The sequence below is a fragment of the Sus scrofa genome, chromosome 1, assembly GCF_000003025.6.
Source record: "Sus scrofa isolate TJ Tabasco breed Duroc chromosome 1, Sscrofa11.1, whole genome shotgun sequence".
In the NCBI taxonomy this organism is placed as follows: Eukaryota; Metazoa; Chordata; class Mammalia; order Artiodactyla; family Suidae; genus Sus; species Sus scrofa.
Window position 1 is genome coordinate 87,165,187 of NC_010443.5, and position 21,553 is coordinate 87,186,739.

The 21,553-nt window shown below is 34.5% G+C and overlaps 1 protein-coding gene across 7 annotated transcripts in view; it reads left to right on the forward strand.

Moving 5' to 3' along the window:
• The window catches only part of PHIP (pleckstrin homology domain interacting protein), a 130,617-nt gene that overhangs the window by 48,303 nt on the left and 60,761 nt on the right, over window positions 1-21,553 (forward strand). For all 7 annotated transcript variants that reach the window (XR_002344074.1, XR_002344075.1, XM_021092177.1 and 4 more), the window contains 8 exons: window positions 4,088-4,309; window positions 4,590-4,690; window positions 8,741-8,811; window positions 10,523-10,623; window positions 10,742-10,782; window positions 11,468-11,566; window positions 12,646-12,799; window positions 13,233-13,367. Coding sequence is in view for 5 of the 7 variants with exons in the window: in XM_021092177.1 (XP_020947836.1) it covers window positions 4,088-4,309; window positions 4,590-4,690; window positions 8,741-8,811; window positions 10,523-10,623; window positions 10,742-10,782; window positions 11,468-11,566; window positions 12,646-12,799; window positions 13,233-13,367 (924 nt within the window). In the remaining 2 variants the exon portion in view is untranslated. The remainder of the gene's footprint in view (window positions 1-4,087; window positions 4,310-4,589; window positions 4,691-8,740; window positions 8,812-10,522; window positions 10,624-10,741; window positions 10,783-11,467; window positions 11,567-12,645; window positions 12,800-13,232; window positions 13,368-21,553) is intronic.

Sequence of the window (21,553 nt, forward strand, 5' to 3'; positions counted from 1 at the left end):
TGAAAGCTGGCATTTTCATCAGAAAGATGTATGTGTGTGTGTGTTTGTGTCTCTCTGTTTGTTAACTTGGAAAAATATGCAAAACGCCATCTCTGTTGGATTATAAAGCAGATTCTTACACAGATGCATAAGAAATAATGATGTGATTTGACTTTTCATATATTCTGCTTACACGAGCATACTTAATCTTTTATTTTGGGGGAGTTCCCATCATGGCTTAGTGGTAACAAACCCGACTAGTATCCATGAGGACGCAGGTTCAATCCCTGGCTTCACTCAGGTGGTTAAGGATCTGGCATTGCCGTGACATGTGGTGTAGGTTGCAGGCCGGCTAGGATCCTTTGTTGTGTGGCTGTGGTGTAGTCCGGTGGCTTAGCTCTGATTCATCCTCTAGTCTGGGAACTTCCATATGCCAAAAGTAAGGTCCTAAAAAGACAAATATATATATATATATTTATTTTTGTTGTGAGTGTAGGTCCAAGCCAAATATTGCCTTAGTTTTTAGAAGGTAAGCAAATGAAGTAAATAATTTGATGTAATCTGTGGAATTTAGAGAAATTGAGAACTGAGTAATTGTTTTAAAGCCTTTTTTTAATTCAGCAAATAGCTAGTGTGCTTCCATGTGCCAGGTGGTATTGTAGATCAGCTGGAAATCACAGCTGTCTGCTATAGCTCCTCCTTCACCTCGCACATTTGGCAGTGCTGTAATCCTCTTCCTTTTATTCCCTGATACCTACTGTAGCCCTCTCTTCCATAATAATCTCAGTTCTATCACTCATTCTCTCTTACCTGCAGTATTTTGACGACTTTCGACTGGTCTCCTACTTTCTAGCCTAATTCATGCTGATGCCAGGATGTTCTTTGGAAAACACATCTGATCCTGACTCTCAACCTGCTTGATTACTTTACATGATCCCCATTACTTACCATATTCCTTAGTGTACCATAAAAGTCTTTTACAGGTTTTCTCTGACTTCATCCTCTTACCTTCACCGCACACTCTAAGTTAACTTACAGGCTATTTGCAGGTCCCTGAACTTCTCACATGTCTATGGCTGTGGTCATACTTTTCTCTGTAGTTGCCATCTGGAATATTTGTTCTTTTAAAAATAATAATATTATTATTAGAGTAAGAATAACATTGTCAGAGTTTCTGTGTGGCTCAGGAACTGACATAGTGTCCATGAGAACCGACATAGTGTCCATGAGGATATAGGTTTGATCCCTGGCCTTGCTCAGTGGGTTAAGGATCTGGCATTGCCTCATGCTACAATGTAGTAGCAGATGTAGCTTGGATCTGGTGTTGGTATTGCTGTGGCTGTGGCGTAGGCTGGTAGCTGCAGCTCCATTTCGACCCCCTAGCCTGGAAACTTCCACATGAGGGTGTGGCCATAAAAAGAAAAAACAAAAGAAAAGAATCCTACTACCAACAAAAGCAGTAATAGTAGAGAGTCCACAGTGTGTGAGTATGTGTGTGTGTGTCTATAGCTTTTGCCATGTGCTGGGCATGCCACCTTCGTTTGCTCATGTATTTTTTGCAACAACGCTATGAGTTTGGGTATAGATATGAAAATGAGGCAAAGAAAGCATATGTAATTTTTCCAAGGTCAAACATCTAGAACGTGGTCATGCCAGGTCAATGAATCCAGACATTTGACCCCTAGAGTCTGTGCTCTTAAGCTACTACACTGTATTGATAGTCTAAGCATCACTGCTTCTGGATTCCTTTCTAGATTCTACTTCTCTACATTTGAGGAATAACAGACTGCAATTCTTTTGGATCTCTACTGATTAACAGTATAGCATTCAGGTCGTGTTATTGCATTCTATTCTGCCTTGCTTCGTAAGAACAGAAATACTTGCCTTTGTACCTCATCCTTGAAGCTCTTGTATTTGACACATATTTAATTGCAAGGCAAATGGATAAATGAATGCATGAATCACCAAATTTTAAAGGGGAATCTTGGACATCATCCAAGTTAACCTCCTTATTTTATAGATGAAGAGTCCAAGATTAAGTGAACATGATGGGAATACCAGATTTTAATATAAATAATTCACTGAAGTTAAGTCTTACTATTAGTCTTCAGTGGTTAGTAACCCATTTAATTTGCTTTGAAGGTCAGTCAGAAGAACTGGTTTTACAGTTAATTGAGAGTGTTCTAGGTAGTACTGGCAGAGTGGTATAGAGTACAGCATTTAACATGTTCTGTTAATACTGTATTTGTGATCATTTATATGTCATACCTGTTATCAGTATGAAGCAGATACTTCTCTGTATTATTTGTTTTTGTAGACCCTCCAAGTACAGTGTCAGATAAAATTGTATGTATTTTTTAAATAAGTTAGATTGGAAGATTATAAAAAATTCTAACCTCCAACTTTTAAAATCTTTATATGAGGATAATGATAACATTCTTTACTTTTTTGTACATTTAAAGATTTTTAATAATAAAAACTAAGGGAAAATGGGAAGAGTTGGTAAGAGTAAAGTAAACTTTGAGATAGAGGATGAATAAGGAAAATTAGAGAAGAAAAAAAAAAGCCTAGCAGTTCTTATCTCTGCTTTGGCTAAATGAAATTGATATATTTATTTATAAGTGGAAATATTTTTTTTGTCATAGGAAACTTTTTTTTTTAACCTATCAATTTTTTTTTTTTTTTTTTTTTTTTTTTCAATTTCTTGGGCCACTTCCGCAGCATATGGAGGTTCCCAGGCTAAGGGTCGAATTGGAGTTGTAGCCACCAGCCTACACCCCAGCCATAGCAATGTGGGATCCGAGCCACGTCTGCGACCTACACCACAGCTCACGGCAACGCCGGATCGTTAACCCACTGAGCAAGGCCAGGGATCGAACCAGCAACCTCATGGTTCCTAGTCGGATTTGTTAACCACTGAGCCACCATGGGAACTCCGGAAACTTTTCTTTTCTTGTCTTTTTAGGGCTACATCTGTGGCATATGAAAGTTCCCAGGCTAGGGGTCCAATCAGGACTTTAGCTGCTGGTCTATACCACAGTCATAGCAATGCCCAGATCTCGGCTGTTTCTGGGACCTACACCATAGCTCATGGCAATGCCTGATTTTAACCCACTGAGCGAGGCCGGGGATCCAACCCGCATCCTCATAAATATTTGTTGAACCACTGCTGGAACTCCCTCTGTATTTTTTTTTTTTTTTTTTTTTTTGCAACTCTATTCTTTACGTTTTCTTCCTGAGCTTATGCTGCAGCAGCAGAGTAAACAGGTAATTTATGTACTTTTATTGACTTTGTACAGATAAAATTAACTTCTTATAACTGACCTTGGGTGATTTTATAAGTAATGTTTTTAGCTGAAGATCAGTGATGGGAAACTCATGTATTATGGATTTTGGCTTCTTAGGAGGAAAAAAAACCCCAAATAAGCTTCTTTTTATTTTTATGCTAACAGAGATAGGATTAGTTACTATTGTATATATTTGTTTTGCAGTTACAATTTTATTTATTGGTTTATTTATTCATTTATTTATTTTTAGAGCTGTGACTACAGCATATAGAAGTTCCCTGGCTAGGGGTCGAATTGCAGCTGCATGTGCAAGCCTACACCACAGCTACAGCAATGCAGGATCCTAGTCACATCTGTGACCTATGCTGCAGCTTGTGGCAATGCCAGACCCTTAACCCACTGAGTGAGGCCAGGGATCAAACCCGCTCCTCATGGATACTATTTGGGTCCTTAAGCTGCTGAGCCACAACAGGAAGTCCATATAATTTTGTTACTTTAGAAGTTCAGATTCTTTTTTAAGATTCCAGATAGAGGCTGGGTAATGGGTCAGGGACCCGAGGTAAATGCTAGTTATTGTTAACCTCCTAATTTTTCCTGTTAGTTGGTAGGCACATGAGTATTCTTTTAAGTGTGAATAATTTAATAAAATAAAGCCTTGTTTATTAGAGGAAAATTCCTAACACAGGTATTTAGTGCTTTTTAGTACTTAAAATTACAATTATTGAGAAGTGGCTATAACTGATAGGATTTCTTTATCTGTGTAAAGAATTTGAGTCAAAATTTATAGAGTTAATTCTGTTAATATCCATTTTTATTTTAAGGGTTCTGATGACTGTCTTGTGAAAATCTGGGCAACAGATGATGGGAGATTATTAGCTACTTTAAGAGGACATGCTGCTGAAATATCAGACATGGCTGTGAACTATGAGAATACCATGATAGCAGCTGGAAGTTGTGATAAAATGATCCGAGTCTGGTGTCTTCGAACATGTGCACCTTTGGCTGTTCTTCAGGGCCACAGTGCATCTATAACATCACTACAGGTAATCATTTTAATCCCTGCAAAATCCTCTTTGGTTATAGTTGAAAGTAAATTTTATAAAATCATTTGTATAATCCATTATATAAAGCCAACTAAAAATGAAGAAAGGAATATTTCTCTCTTCTTTATAAATACATGGACTTTAAATAATGTGGTAGCCATGACCTGGTAAATTCTGAGTGTCTTCTAACCATTAGTGTTAGTTGCTCTTTGTAGGGTAAAAATGGGTTTATTATTTGGAATGTGGTACACTTTTTGTAAAATTTTTTTTTGTTTTTCAGTTCTCGCCATTGTGCAGTGGCTCAAAGAGATATCTATCTTCTACTGGGGCGGATGGCACTATTTGTTTTTGGCTGTGGGATGCTGGAACCCTTAAAATAAAGTCAGTTACTTTTTTATTTCATAGAATAAATGCATTTAATGGTTGAAATTGTAAAAGTATAAAGTAGTCAACAATAGGAATAATTTTACTTTTTCTCCTTGAGTAAATAACAAATTCATTTTGGCTCTTCACCAACCTCTTTCATTTTTATGCTTTCCTTTATGTTTTCATGCTTTAAAGAAAGTTTTATGTTAACATGTTTCTTTTTTCTCTTTTTTTCCTAGCCCTAGCTCTTTCAGAATATACTGGTGTTATTACCTCTTCTTTTTGTATGCCGCAGTTACATCCTCAGTAGCTCCTTTTGGTGCTGAGAACATAATCTTAAGAGTTTCTAGTTCTTCAGAAGAATTATGATTACTTCTGTTATTGCATCTATAGACTTTAGATTTTTAAGATCTAGGGAAACTTACGAAAATAGAATCATTAAATTTTCACTAAACTATCTCAAGGTAAATAGATGCACTCTTTCCTCTACCCCTTAATAGCATTTCGTATTTGTGCTTTCACCTATATTAATACCTTGGTTTATCAAAACAAGTTGGCTGGGCAATATTATGTTTTGATTAAGCACACTGAGGCAAAGAAAGGCTAAATGATTTTCCTACCATTAAAGCAGTTTTTAAAAATGGCAAAGCCTGGAGTTCCTGTCATGGCTCAGTGACTAACGAACCTGACTAGTATCCATGAGGACGCAGGTTCGATCCCTGGCTTCGCTCAGTGGGTTAAGGATTTGGCATTGCCTTGAGCTGTGGTGTAGGTCACAGATGCCACTTGGATCCCATGTTCCTGTGGCTGTGGTGTAGGCCGGTGGCTGCAGGTCCTATTCGACCCCTGGCCTGGGAACCTCCATATGCCACATATGTGGCCCTAAAAAGACAAAAGACAAAAAAAAAAAAAAAAATGGCAAAGCCAGAACTAAAATTTTCCTGCCCCTGGGTTCTGTGCTATTTCAGGCCACCTCTTAAGTGGATGGTGGGGAGGAGTGCTATATTTATGCCATAGACAGTCTGTGAATGTGGAGATAGTAAATTCATAGTGTGTTGAAAAGGCCATCTCTCTATTCTCAGGGTAGAAAGTTGTTCAGATTAGATATATCTCAATTGTCTATGACTTTTTTATATAAATTATCAACCCAAGTTGAGTAATAAAATAATCTATGTATGTCTTTGTTATTTTCAAATAGTAGTGTTTAGATAAACTTCGTATATATGGACATTCCTGAAGAGTGTCTTTTATGGCAGGGCATTAGGGGGCCATGGCAGCTTGAGTAGCTTAATAAAGCAAACTACACTTCATTTGCCAAAAGAAATGTGATCAAAGACATGGCTGTTGGCAAAGCAAAGTGATTTTACTTTAGTTGCCTTATTAAAGACTTTCTATAGACATTTAGATAAAACTTGAAATGTTTAACTGATGTGTATGGAAAATAGCAATAGTTAATTCTAGTTTCCTTTGAGTATTTTTACCTCTTTATGGATCTGATTTGATAACTTTGTCTTTTCCTATCTTGTTTTTGGAGAAAAAGTGATGAGCAATCATCAAATCGGTATAGGAACAAAAAAAGTGTTTACAAAATTAAACTCTCACTTTGTGCCTCTAGAGGATTACATTGCTAAGTACAATGATATTTATTTGCATCCTTGAGAGTGAGTTATTCAGTATATGATTTTTTGAGAACCTTTATTTAGATTCACCCATAAACCCCCTACCGTAACAATTTTTTTCACATAATTTTAGTTTGCATTATATTCCATTGAGTTTTTCCTTATTTTGCTTAGTGATTTTTCCTATTTGGGGTCGCGCAAGTTTTTTCTAGTTATTTATAAGTAGTAGTCTTTTCTCTTTGTTATTATAATAGTCCTATGAAAACTTTTAAGTTGGAATCAGGCAAAAAAGTAAGTAATTTCCCCTTTATGTAGGCTTTGAGAGTCTTGTTTGCCTTTCTTTATATACACATGGTTGATAACTGCCAAAAAATCTGGCACCTAGGCTTTAATTACTAATCAGAGGCAAACATTGTATTGAGCTATAATGCTTTTGTGTAATCTTTGGGGTATGTGACTTCAGCAGCCCAGTCTGCATTAGTTGAAAGAATTAGTTCTTCAGTAAGGGAGAAAATTGAGGCAGATACTGGATGGAGTGTGCTATCAGGCCTTCCTCTTAACCACTGTGCCAAACCAAATAGCAGTTATTCTTCGATGAGCTGTCTTGAAGGGGTGGAACCTAATCAAAATATTAATAATTCTATTCTAATAATAACTTAGGAGTTCCTGTTGTGGCTCAGGAGGTTAAGAACCCAACTAATGTCCATGAGGATGCAGGTTTGATCCCTGGCCTCGCTCAATGGGTTAAGGATCTCCAGTGTTGCCATGGGATCCCATGTTGCTGTGAGCTGTGGCATAGGTTGTACACACAGCTGGATCTAGTGTTGGCTCTGGCTGTGGTATAGTCCAGCAGCTGCTACTCTTTGACCCCTAGCCTGGGAACTTCCATATGGCATAGGTGTGGCCCTAAAAAGAAAAAAAAGAAACAGATTTACTAAGTATGCTGGGCACAAAAATAAGCACTTTATGTGCATTAAACTTATTTAATTCTCTCATGATTCTGAGATGTGTTCTCAAATTTACTCCCATTTTACAGGTAAGGATACTGAGGTATAGAAATGTTAAATTGCCTAAGGTCACACATCTGATAAGCTGCAGAACTGGCTGCTGAACTCAGTCTGAGCCCTGGGCCTTGTCCTGAATATTTCCTGAAATGTGCATTAAAAATAAATTATATATACTTGCTTATTTGCACTTTCCCTTTAAAAATATTAGTGTTCATTTAAAATGACAGTCTGCATGACTGTTTGCATCTAAGTTCTAACTGACTCATTATTTGGCACTTAAAAAAGCAGTTATATGAAAAATTAATAAAAATGTAGCACTATAGTCTAAGATATTAATGAAAGTAGTGCATTTAATTGTCTATCAGTTCAGATAAATTTACTTAGAGTTAGTGTAACTTCTACTATGAATAAATGTTCAGATTTTAAGAATGTTCTAGTAACTTTCTCTAAACTATCAGTTATGCTTAGCTATATCAGAGCTTGTGACTAAGGAAAATTTTCATAAATATCAATTTAAAAATTTATTTACAATTTTATTTAAAAATTTTTAGCAGTTTTTTTTTTTTTAATGTTCTGTATGGGTAAGAGACTATTATTTTTCAGGATATATAATTGATTGGTCAGAAATATTTTGCACTTTTTCCCCTTAAATGTTCATAAGACTGAATCCATTCTGTGTTTGATAATCACTGTATTAGAGTGTTATGTATACCTTGTATATGTATTGGAGCTGGTATTGGTAAAACCTGTAATTTAATTTTTCTTTAGTATAGCTGATTGTAGCACTAAGCATTTAATGTCAGTAGTATTAATGTAAGACACATAATCTCTAATACAAATATAATTAATGTAAATACAGTCTAGTATGACCTGTTTTATATAGATCACTGTTTTGAATGAGTAGAATAATTGATGTAAGAATCAAATTGTCTTCAGATTTTCACTAGGATGTAAGACTCTTACTTTTTAGTCTTAAAAGACATTTTAATTGTTTAATTAACAATGTCTTATATTGAAAAAGTTTATTTATTGATGATACACATATGCCAGAGACAGCACCTATTTTTCTAGTTTGTTCATGTTCATATATGAGTTATATTTCCTTATGTATTTGTGCATTGCTGTTCTCCTATATGAAACCGAAAGCCTGTTAAATTTGATTAGAAGAGTGTAACTGATAACTTCAAGTTGGCTGTTGACAGTGGGTTTGAGATTGTGGGTTGTTCTATAATCAGTAGCTCCTACAAAAATCTGTATCTTGAGTTTTCGCAAGGTCCTGCTAATCATGACACATAATGATTTTGAACTTGTTTTTAGGAAAGGAGACATCTATTGCTTCGTATTTAATTTTGTTCTCTAATTATTTTTTGAGGCAGCTGAGTTGTGGTGTTGCTGGTTTCTTTGGGATATTTCTAATTGGTTATTTTTTTATGTTATAGTCCAAGACCTGCAAAATTTACAGAGCGTCCTCGGCCTGGAGTTCAAATGATCTGTTCTTCTTTTAGTGCTGGTAAGATTTTTTTTTTCTTTGTAATTCTCCACTTCAGATTGTATATTAGAAGGCTTCTAGTAGAACACAGAAAAATTTTGGAGATTACTATTGTAATATAAATTATATTCTCATGTGTATACCAGAGTATGATCATAAAGTAATTTATAATTGTCTGAACTTTGCTCGAGTCTAGTCTGTGTACTAATTCCATTGAGTATGATATAAGATTTTTCTGTAAGAGGCTATAATCTTTGGTCAGAGATAAGAAATCATTTCAAAAATGACTCTGTTAAAGAATAAATCTTTGAATAGTTATCTTATTAGATGGAAGAAAAGTATTTTAAATCTATTTTATATTTTCATGGGTTTCGGTACTGCCAGCTAAGTAAAATAGATTTGATAGATATTTATACATCTTTATTAATCACTTTGCTCCATATTGTTCACATTTGCTCTTTAAAAAGTAGTTGTGTAGCAGTGCTAAAATTCCATTTAATGTTTTGAGTTAATGTGGCATTTTGAATGGATAGTAGAGTCATTTTAAATTATAATCTGGAGATTTAAAGTGAAACATGAATTAATGTTTCTAATACCAGTATCTTCCACATTTATTTCCAATTTTACTTTCTTTTGCTTTCATAATAGTAGATAGCAGTAGTACCTGAGATAAGTGATTACAAACTGATGACATGAATCTATTTTTGCCAGACTAATGTCTAAGCATCTTTAATTTCTAGTTTCTAGATTTCCACTGCTACTGTCATGAAGACAGTTTTACTTTCAGTAATAACACAAAATAGTCATTATATATCCTTCTGAGTACTCCAAATGCAATTATGTTAACATTGTTTTCAACACAATGGGGAGGTATTGATTGCAGCAGAGTCAGCTGCATATACAAATGATTATAATGCAGAATACAGTGTATCTGCTACAAGATAAAATCTTAATGAGAGTTCAGAGAAGACCAGTCTCTTTTGATTGCAAGTCTAGACTGTATAGAGGAGTTGGGCCCTAAAAATTTGATAGGATTTTAACAGATGGGAAATGGAGCAAAAGGGATTTCAGCAGAATTAAAAGGTATGTTTTCTAGTAAGAGTGACTGATAATTTTAGCATGATTATGTAATTACTTACTGAAATTTTTTTTTTTTTTTTTGGCCTTTTTGCCTTTTTTCTCGGGCCGCTCCCATGGCACATGGAGTTCCCAGGCTAGGGGTCTAATCAGAGCTGTAGCCACCAGCCCACACCAGAGCCACAGCAACACGGGATCTGAGCTGTGTCTGCGACCTACACCACAGCTCACAGCAACACCAGATCCTTAACCCACTGAGCAAGGCCAGGGATCAAACCCGCAACCTCATGGTTCCTAGTTGGATTCATTAACCACTGCACCACAATGGGAACTCCACTTAGTGAAATCATTTATAGAAAAAAGCTTTACTTCTATAAATACTGAAATAGTCTTCCTATATTTCAGGTATTATATACTTAGGATATATATAAATCAGTTTAGAGTGAAGTGTTAGTCATTTAGTACATATTGTGATGTTGCTTACCTTTATTATCTAACTTTCAGAGATTTTGAAATTTACTCTTAAATTTTACTCATAAATGTTTTACTCAAATGTTTGCTATTATTCCTCAGGCATAGAATGTTTTACTCAAATGTTTGCTATTACTCCTCAGATAGAATGTTTTACTTATAAATGTTTGCTATTATTCCTCAGGTGGAATGTTTCTGGCCACAGGAAGCACAGATCATATCATTAGGGTTTATTTTTTTGGATCAGGTCAGCCAGAGAAAATATCAGAATTGGAGTTTCATACTGTAAGTATTCCTGAAAAGAGTTAAATGAGAACCTGAAAAGAGTTAAATAAGAACAATTTAAATAAGTCTAACAGTTTATATTCAGGATCCTCTTTTTTGTTCATTTGTTTATATGTAGGACAAAGTTGACAGTATCCAGTTTTCCAACACTAGTAACAGGTAAAATAATTATTTTTGATTGTCAAATTTAATTCCCTTTTTAAAGCTATGAAATAAAGACAATTCTTGTGGTCAGTTTTTAATTAGATGTGTATTTAAAATCACTAGAGGCTTCACATGCATGTGAACACACCTTTATGTTTTATCTGTAATAATGGTCGTTTATTTGGCCACTTTTAATAGTAGGGACTTTTATCCACCCTATATATTTTCTATATGTTTCAAAGTGTAGGGACCTTTTTAGTAGAGATTGGAAATGTATCATAATGAGATATGTGTTTATTGATGATACTGTTTTAAATTAAAGGTATATCTATAGCTTGGGTAGAACGAGTCAAGTTCTTTAATATTGAGAGGAAAGTCAGTATTTTTCCATTGGTAAATATCAGTTCTCTTTTGAAGGTAGTAAATAGTGGCCTTGAATCACTTTTGAATGTTGCTTGTGAGACCTAGCCATGCACTTTAGAATGTACATACATAAAACTTTTAAAGCTTATGAAGTTTCAGAAGTGTTTAAATTTGCAGACAATGTAAGATAGAATAATCTCTATTATATTAGAATGCTGTGTAAGTTAAGATGAATACTGTCTTTCTTGGCATTTTAAAAAACTTCACTGTTAGAGAAAGTGCATTTTGGTAAGGTTCATGTAATTTTTTTTTCTTTGGGGGGTGGGCTCCTTTGCAGGTTTGTAAGTGGCAGTCGTGATGGGACAGCACGTATTTGGCAATTTAAACGAAGAGAGTGGAAGAGTATTCTGTTGGATATGGCTACTCGTCCAGCAGGGTAAGAGATCAGATTCGAAATATTACATAGGAAAGCTAGGTCACTTAAAGTTGTAAAGCTTTATTTATTATAGGTTGGTCTAACTCTCAGCCTGTGAAAGCATAAATCATAATCCATGTTAAAATGTTTACTTTTCTGTAATAACTACAGGTGCTTTTGGAGATAAAGACGTTTTATTTTATTTCATTTTATGTTTCTTTTTATGGCCTTACCTGAGGCAATGGAAGTTCCTGGGCCAGGGGTCGAATTGGAGCTCCAGCTGGAGCCTCGGCCACAGTCATGGCAACACAGGATCCAAGCTGTATCTGCGTCCTGTGTTGCAGCTTGCGGCAATACTGGATCCTTAAACCATTGAGCGAGGCCAGGGATTGAACCCATATCCTCATGGACACTATGTTGGGTTCTTAATCCGCTGAGCCACAGGGGGAGCTCTGACACTGATTTTTATAAAATGACTTTTTGCCCTTTATGAGAAGACCTGCTGCATTAATTATTTCTTTCAGTTCAGTTTTATTAAGTAGATGATAGTACTGTAAGAATAGTTATTATTAGTTTTTTCAGAAAGCAGAACATATTAAAATGTTCCCTGCATCACAGGGATGGTATGTCCACAGGTTTTCTCCAGCCAAGAGAAAGATTATACTACATGTTGTGGTGTAATTATTTTGGTTTTAATAAATGACCGTTTTCTCTATGTGTGTCTGTGTGTAGTAGTCTCAGGTAGGAGAGCAGAATAAGTTATTAGCAGGGCATGACAGCAACAGCAAAAGAAGGAGAGCGAGCAGCATGGCATGGAGTTATTTCCTGGATCCAGAGAGACTTAAAGCCAGTGCTGTTTACTCGAGGTTATCTATTACTAAGGGCTTAGGATTGCTGGAATCCTGATTTTGCTGACTTCATGCAATGATTTTTGCCATCGTTCTTTGTTGTTTCAAACTATTCTTAATTGCTCTGTTAACAATAGCTAGTTATCTTTGTTAATGAATATAAACCATCAGAATATATATTTAGGTTTCTGTCATACTGGTATTTTAATAAATAATATCAGTGTAAACAAATACTGCCTCCATCCCTTTCAGCCAAAACCTTCAAGGGATAGAAGATAAAATCACAAAAATGAAAGTAACTATGGTAGCATGGGATCGACACGACAATACAGTTATAACTGCAGTTAATAACATGACTCTGAAAGTTTGGAATTCTTACACCGGTCAACTAATTCATGTCCTGATGGTGAGAAAATAGATTGATTTTTATTTGGTGTAACTGAAGCTGACTGTAAAATAAAATACATAAAATAGTCATTTATGTTAGCTAAAAACTCATACTTGCTAAATGGGTAGTAGGTCTCTGTGGGAGAATGGAAATAATTTTAAAATGCAGTTAAACAGGTTTGGCTTAGAAATATAGAGCCTTGCTATTTTTTAGTATGTAGGTCTGGATAAATAAATAGTATGTATGCCCAGGTTTCAGTAAATGATAGCAAATCCCTGGTGTTGATATTAGCTGAGCTTTATTAATTAATATATCCATAAATCTGAAGATTTTTACCACTTTAATAATTCTTAAAATTCGTATTTTAGAAATGTTATATTGGTGTGTGTTTGAATTTTCTGTTTTAATCTTTTAATACTTATCATTCTTTGCCGCTTAAAAAATATTTCAGGGTCATGAAGATGAGGTATTTGTTCTTGAGCCACACCCTTTTGATCCAAGAGTTCTCTTTTCTGCTGGTCATGATGGAAATGTGATAGTGTGGGATCTGGCAAGAGGAGTCAAAATTCGATCTTATTTCAATATGGTAATTATCAGTCTCTTCATTTTATAGCTGTTAAAGATTTGGGGAGTTCTTGACACAGGCCCCCTGCATATCACAAAGGAAATCCATTTAGGAATTGATTCAGACATTATTTTCACTTTAAATTCCAAAGAAGAGTTATTTATTCCACACTTTTTTGAATACTAAGTTTAAAAGAAAATTGTACACAAAACCTGTGTATTGTGATAACTAGTTTAGTTTTTAAAATAATTTTAATAGTGAAACTGAGAAACTCACAAGTATGAAAAGACAGTATAGAAAAGCAAAATGTTTCAAAAACCATGTGAAGAAATTATAAATATTTACATTGTATTATTGTATTTCATTAGCAGTCTTAGTGCAACAGAATTTGATTCAAATAGAGCCATTTTAAAATTAAAGCCAAAGAGGGAGTTCCCATCATGGCTCAGGGGAAACAAATCTGACTAGTATCCATGAGGACACGGGTTTGATCCCTGGCCTCGCTCAGTGGATTAAGGATCCAGCATTGCTGTGAGCCATGGTGCAGGTCACAGACACGGCTCTGATTCTGTGTGGCTGTGGCTGTGGCTTAGGCTGACAGCTGCAGCTCCAACTTGACCCCTAGCCTGGGAGCTTCCATGCCATGGGTGCAGCCCTAAAAAGACAAAAAAAAAAAAAATTAAAGCCGAAGAAATAAGGAGTCTTTGGCTTTTCTCAAGTTTTTGTATGTTAAATATTTATTTGGATTTAAGTCCTTTTCCCTCTACATTTTGTTTCTTAAATAGATTTTTAGCATATTTTACTGAGAATTTCAATTGCAGTAGTTTAATATCACATAACAGCTTGTGGTGCCACTCCTTTAGCTACTGTATGAAGGAAAAAGTGCTCCTGAAATGCTGCTTTTGTGTATCTAGTCAAATTTTTTTTAGTCTACTTCCTCCATATCAGGGATGCTTTTCAACAAAGAAAAAGGAAGGCATGTGCTTCTGCTATTTCAGAATGTTTAAATTTTTTCAAAAATCAATTATAAAAACCTCTAGTAATAAATCATAAGGCAGTACAATTAATAGTGTGTGGTTAGAATTGTTTTCCAAAAAAAATCTATTTTGTAAAGTCATTTTTGAAATATAACGGCTTATGAAAATTTTCATAAAAGTGACACTATGCTTGATTGTTATTGTAAAGCTACTTCCATATAGTAAGTAAGCTGAATATAAAAGTAATTTTTTTAGTGAAAGAATTTTACCTGTTGTTGATATATACCTTAGTGTACATAAGGTAAGACATAAGATTGGTCGAATTCTTGCTTTTCTGAAAAGACAGTGTTAACTATTAGGAAAGTAATTGTTAGTGACAGATGGATTTCCTTAGTGATTATGTGGATAGAGGAGAATTTTTCAAAAGTAAATCCTTATATATGCTGGTAAAGAATTTTTTCTTTTCTCTTTTTCTGTCCTTGTGTTTCTGATTTGCTCCTCTTTGGAACATCTCTACTGAATAAGGAAATAAGTCATATGTCAGTTTGCCTTTATAGCTTCAAAAGAAAACAACTTGAGGGCTAACATGTTAGTTTCATATTTTTAAAAGTCATTGATGTACTAGTAAAGTATTTAGAGGGAAAGTTTTGTCTCATACCTGAATATTGCTTTCACCTAAGTTATAAAGGTGAATTGTTCCTTATTAGGTAAGTCGATCACACTAATATTTCACATTGTCAGTAGATGTAATATTACAGCACCTTGAGATTGAAGTGATTTGCTCTTAGACCATTACATATTAGTGATGGAATCAGGGGTAGAGGTCAGCCATATTATATTGTATGCTCTTTGAAATTAGGTGAGGGATTAGTTGCATTAATACCTTAAAGATTATTATTTATTTAATAAGAGTTTTAGATAAAGATTTTTTTCCTGCTCTTTCTATGAATAAGAGAGAGAAGTCTTTGAAGAGTGTAAGAAACACATTTATATAATAAGTAGATTTGTGTGGTATCTATAGAATCTTCAAACTGTGAGAAAAACAAAACATAGAATAAAGAGGACTAAAAATATATCTTGCATTTAAAAAACTAGACCATGAGCTATCCCCATCTCATTAAAGTACAGATACTTCCTTTAATTTTTTGCATGATTTTTAATAACTTCCAAAATACTTCTACTTTCAAAATACATAATAACTTCCAAAATTCTTCTACTTTCAAAATATGTAATACTTCATTTGGGTCTCATGAAAACCTTGTAATGTAATCAGGTAGATTTCATTGTTACTGGCTCTGAATGGAGAAACCATATATAGATGAAGTACTTTACCCAGCTCTGCCTAGGTCACAAAGCTGTCATATGGACACTTGGGGTTTAAACCCATGTATTTTGTCCATTGCTAATGTGTTCTTAATGCTACCTCAGTTATGGTTGGTCACTACACAGCTGACTTTCAGCTATATCCAGTTAGTGATATGTCCAGGAGGAAAATGTTTCCAAAATAATACTAATTTTGAATAGATCTTTTGAGATCTTATGATTTAGTTTGATGATTTTTTAAAAATCTATCTCAGTGTGCAAGTTATCTAAGTGCCCTACTTTTTGTTCTTCACGCCTTTGTTCATTTCATTTTTTTTTAAATCTAAACACAGAAGATTAAGCATCCAGCATTGCTATTAAGAGAATAAAAACCATTTGAGAGAAAAGTAGAAGCTTTTGTTCACTGTTCCCTGTCATGAATATTGGGTTTTGCCCATAGTTATAACCATTTGGCTGTGTATAGCTAATCAGTAAGTTTCTGAGTTACTAAAATAACATAAAAGTTGAACAAGTACAAATTCAATCCATGATATCAAATTGTCCTGGTAATCATATGTTCAATTTAAATGTTTTCTGAGCACCATATAGAGGCACTAGTTATATTCCTTCAAATGACTTAAGGATTAGTAATTCTAGTGTTAATATACCCCATTTTTTATACTAGAAATTGTAAAAGTTTACACAAAGTATTAAGATTAAGTAATACTTAATGTGAGTTCTAAAATCACAGCTTGTAAGTAAATTCACCATTAAATCTATGGCCAGAAAATAAGGAATGCAAACCATACCTTTAAAAGAAAAAAATTTTTATATACAAATTCTTAAAAATACAGGTTTTTATTAAAAATACAGCTTTTTATTAAGTATATCTTGAGAGTACTGCTTTAATATTCGTCTCTCTTTTTATGATAATTGAATTTTTTTCCTTGAAGTTTATACCTTTCTAAAAGGGAATAAAGTCATGTGACAAATAATTATTTTGTACTAATCAGCATTTTACCGCACTTTTCTTACCTATTACAGAATTAAAAATCTTTAAAACTTTTAGAAAGAGTGAAAAATCCTATAGCTTTAAAATTTTCAAAAGTGAAACATTGAAATTTTTAAAAACCCATATTTGATATATAGTAATTACATTTTAATAAATTTACCAATAAAATTAATAAACTTTAAAATATTATGAAACATCAGTATTTTAGTACTGCACCTGATAGTCATCATTGGATAATATTCTTTTTTTTTTTTTTTTTTGTATCAAACACAATTTTTAAAATCTTTTTCTTTTTTATTTTAGGCCCACCTAAATCTGAAGTGGATTAATAGATTTAAGATTGAGAATTGAGATAAAGATATTTAATTCCTTGTATCTGTACATAACCCTCTAATTTATTTCATTTCAGAATCTTATAGATTATCAACTTGGTGGTAATATTGTCTAGGAAAACTGATGGGGTTACATTCCTCATTTTTATTGCTAGCTTTCCTCTTAAAAGAGAATCTGAAAACATAAGACATCTTTATACTTAAAAAAAAATTCTGGGTCTTAAGCTTTGCATTTGTCTTTTGTCAGTGTTTCAGCTTGAACAGATCCTATGTAACTTGAGTATTCAGGATGAAAGTAAAGTCTGGGGATATTTCATTGAAGGCTGATAGTGTATATTTAGAGTATTTCAAACTGTTTGTTTATAGTTGACTAAGCCCATGTTTTCTAAATATCCCTGTACCTTGTTTGACAAGAGTTGTTCTAAACTCAGATAAAAGGCTCTAAACTCCTATTAAATGCTAAGAGGCAAATAAATTACCTGTAATAGCTTGAAAATGTGTGTAAACTCTCTAAACTGAAGTTGAGGGATTACATAATATTCCCCATTCCCCGAAACAGGTAGACAAGTTTAAAAGTTTAATACAACCATAAATGTTCCTACGTACAGAGTTGTTTTATAACCTTTCTCTCCCTTGAAATTATCACCATACAGCTAAGTTTTCACTACAAGTCTAACTAAATGAATATTAAATTAGTTGAAAAGATATGCAAAGAGATTTTAAAATGTCTTGGTACTAGGTCATCTGATTATTACATGGTAAATAAAAGATGTTTGGAGAGGGTTTTGCAGACTCCACAGTGGTAGCCTTCCTGGCATTAGTAGTCTCTGGCACTTTAGCTTTATCTTTTCTGCTCTCTTTTCTCTGTTTCTGTTGTTCTAGCCGTGTCTATGTCTGTCTCTCTCTTTCTCTCCATATCTTTCTATTTCTGTGATGTTATTCAAAGCTATAGTTTGTTGCCTTTTGCCTGGTTTTGATTTTAATTGAAAAGTACAGTGTCACTGGCTAGAAAGCGATTTTACTGAATTTGATTTTTGCTTTGCTTTTGTTGTTTTGTGGGTAAATTCCAAATAACAATTTTTATTTATTTAATTAAATTTTCTTTATTTTTATAATTGTTAACCTTTCTTTTACTTAAGAGATTTTTTTAAAAATGTTCCAGTGTCCACTAATCCAGAACAATATATTTCTCCTTGCAACGTTCCAAACAAGCAGAGGCTGCCAATCCACCACTCAGAATTTTTGCACATTGCATACTTCTGACATTAACATGTTCTCAGTGTGACCTTTATTTTAGTTTTGGACAATTGTAGCTGTATATATCTAGGAAAGGGAGAAAGAGGAGCTCAAGATAAGTAAATCTCATATCATGTTCTCTTATAAATCAAGATATCAAGATTCTTCTTTCTCTTCTTTGTTCCTTTCTTTCTCTTTCTTTTTTTCTTTTTTCCTCTTTCTCCTTCCTCCCTCTGCCTTTCTTCCTCCCTTTTATCCCATTACCTGTCTGTCATCATCTAACAAGATGTCATATACCTGTACTCTGTTTGTTAAAAGGGTTATTTGATGCTTCTAGTCCTCTCTGGGTGAGACCATAGCTTCAATCTTCTGATTATAAACTTTAGTTATTGTTATTTTCTTTCAGGTTTCTGGAGTTCTTTAGATTCTGTCTGTCTCTTTTTTACCTATATCTTGGTATCAAAAAACATATCTTAAAATTTGTTACCATGGGAGTTCCCATCATAGGTCAGTGGTACCAAACCTGACTAGTAACCATGAGGGTGTAAGTTTGATCCCTGGCCTCTCTCAGTGGGTTAAGGATCTGGCATTGTCTTGAGCTGTGGTGTAGTAACAGATGCAGCTCAGATCTGGTGTTCCTGTGACTGTGGTGTAGTCGGGCAGCTGCAGCTCTGATTTAGCCCCTAGCCTGGAAACATATGCTACAGATGTGGCCCTTAAAAAAAATTTGTTACCATGAATGTGAGTTTATCTCTCTAGCTTGTCATACTATAGTATGTTTGGTGAATTACTTTTATGTAGTAATTCTTTGACACGTTCCATCAGTCGCTATTACAGAGATATTTGAGATTTGATGGTTATAAAGGAAAGTATGTAAAACTACAAAATGTAAACATACAGGTGAAAACTTTTGATTAGTAATATTCGAGTGCTTATTTTATACTTAAGGATAAAATGTGGTAAGAGTGAGATTGGTTTTTTTTTTTTTTTTTTTTTAATCTAGCTTACAGTTAAGTTGGGATAAAATACACCTGAAAAGATAAGTATTGATGAATAGTTTGAACTGGTAGCATGACATATGAGAAAAGAAAATTGCTATATCTAAAGATGTAAGGATCACTTCAGGTTGGATGGTCAGAGGAGGTTGAATTGGAATTATGCATTGGGAGATAAATAAGAATTAAGTCAGAAAAAAGATAACTTTACAAGGAATGTTACATACACAGCCAAATAAGAAATATTAAGACATGTTCATAGAGTAATTCAGGAAGATTTTCTGGAAGAGATTTTGAAAAATGAGTGATAAAATGGAAAGCATAGATTGAGGTGTCTTGTGGGTGGCCTCAAATTACTTGTAAGCATAAATAGTAGTTAACATATTGGGGTTTTGGTAAATTACTTTATATTCCAGAAGCTTGAGAAAAATAATGTGATTGCCGGTGGTAGTATTTCAGATATGAAAGTGGATAGGTTATATATATTTTTGTGACATAATGGTAGACTACCTTTGTGGAAATGGCCAGACAGCACTTAAGAGATACACTATGAGGAGAGGGTAGGAGTAGAGAGAAGGAAGTGGAGTCTCACCTCTCCTCATGGAGCAAGAGAAGGCAGTGTATAGGACTTAAAACTATAAACTTTTAGAAGTATATTTGACCCTTGAACAACATGGATTTGAAATATGCAGGCCCACTTACGTGCAGATTTTTTCAGTAGTAAATACCACAGTTATACCAAGTCTCAGTTGGCTGGATCCACGGCTCCAAACCATGGATACAGAGGAACTGTGTGTATAGAGAGGGCTATTTGTGCAGAGGTTTGGTGGCCCTAACCCCTCATTATTCCAGGAGTCACCTTTACTCACTTTTAGCAGAGTGGAGAAGAGATCATGATTTCTAGAAAGTGTGTTAGGAAGACACTATGCTGTTATTATGTCAGAGAGGCCATAGGAGAAATTTCAAGGAGGACTTGATTAATAGTACTACTTTCCTCAAAGAAAGCAGAATGTGTAAAACAAAGTGCTGTTTATTTTAAAGATGAGTTATTTTTTTTTTTTTTGGTAATATATTTTTCTTTGGATGAACATAAGAGCTGATTCTTCACAATCCTTTTTGTATGCCTAGTGGTTTTATCAAGCCAATTACAGTGGTTTCCTTTTTTAAATAAACTTATGTATCTTGGGAGTTCCTTTTGTGGCTCAGTGGTTAACGAATCTGACTAGGAACCATGAGGTCACGGGTTCGATCCCTGGCCTCGCTCGGTGGGTTAAGGATTCGGTGTAGCCATGAGCTGTGGTGTACGTTGCAGACATGGCTTGGATCCCACACTGCTGTGGCTCTGGCCTGGGCTACAGCTCCGATTAGACCCCTAGCTTAGGAACCTCCTTATGCTGTGGGTGTGGCCCTAGAAAAGGCAAAAAGACCAAAAAACAAAACAAAAAAACTTATTTATCTTGACACACTTATTTTAAGTAGCTGTCTTTAAATCATAGGTAATAATGTTTCCATTAATTAAAGAATTTTCAGTATTAAAGTATTTAAAGTAATTTAATGAAGCCTGGACTGTTGGAGTATGGATAGCTTCCCTTAAGATATATTTTTCCTGGAGTTCCTGTCATGGCTCAGTGGTTAACGAATCCGACTAGGAACCATGAGGTTGCGGGTTTGATCCCTGGCCTTGCTCAGTGGGTTAAGGATCCGCCGTTGGCATGAGCTGTGGTGTGGGTCGCAGACGTGGCTCGGATCCCGCGTTGCTGTGTCTCTGGCATAGGCCAGTGGCTACAGCTCTGATTAGACCCCTAGCCTGGGAACCTCCATGTGCTGTGGGAAGCGGCCCTAGGAAGGCAAAAAAAGACCAAAAAAAAAAAAAAAAAAAAAAAAAGGATATATTCTTTGTTTACATATAACTATAGTAGTAATTAGAAGGTGGCAAAAACATTTATAGATATGATAGTATCTGTCTCCGGTATTTGGTGTACATTTTAATTAAGTTATCCCCACCCCCTGTTCCAGGTTGATAAGCCCTAAAGGTTCTTTATATGTAAGGAAGGACTTTCTAAGGGTGGATCTTAGCATAAATTTAGTTTCTCAGCTCTTCCATCCTTGGGATATGAATCTGTCTTATAAAATTACTGGCATATTTTAAAAGGTTCATAATTTAAAATTATATTTTCTGAGTAAGATACTCACTTCTAATTGATGCTATGTTTTAAGAAATGAATGAGACCCCAAAATTAATCCTGGTTATAAACTTGGAATAATTCCGTAAAAGGAGGATGCTGCCTAAGAAAGCATATATTTTTAACCTTCTTGATTTTTGTTGGGTTTTTCTAAAAGTATTGAATACTGT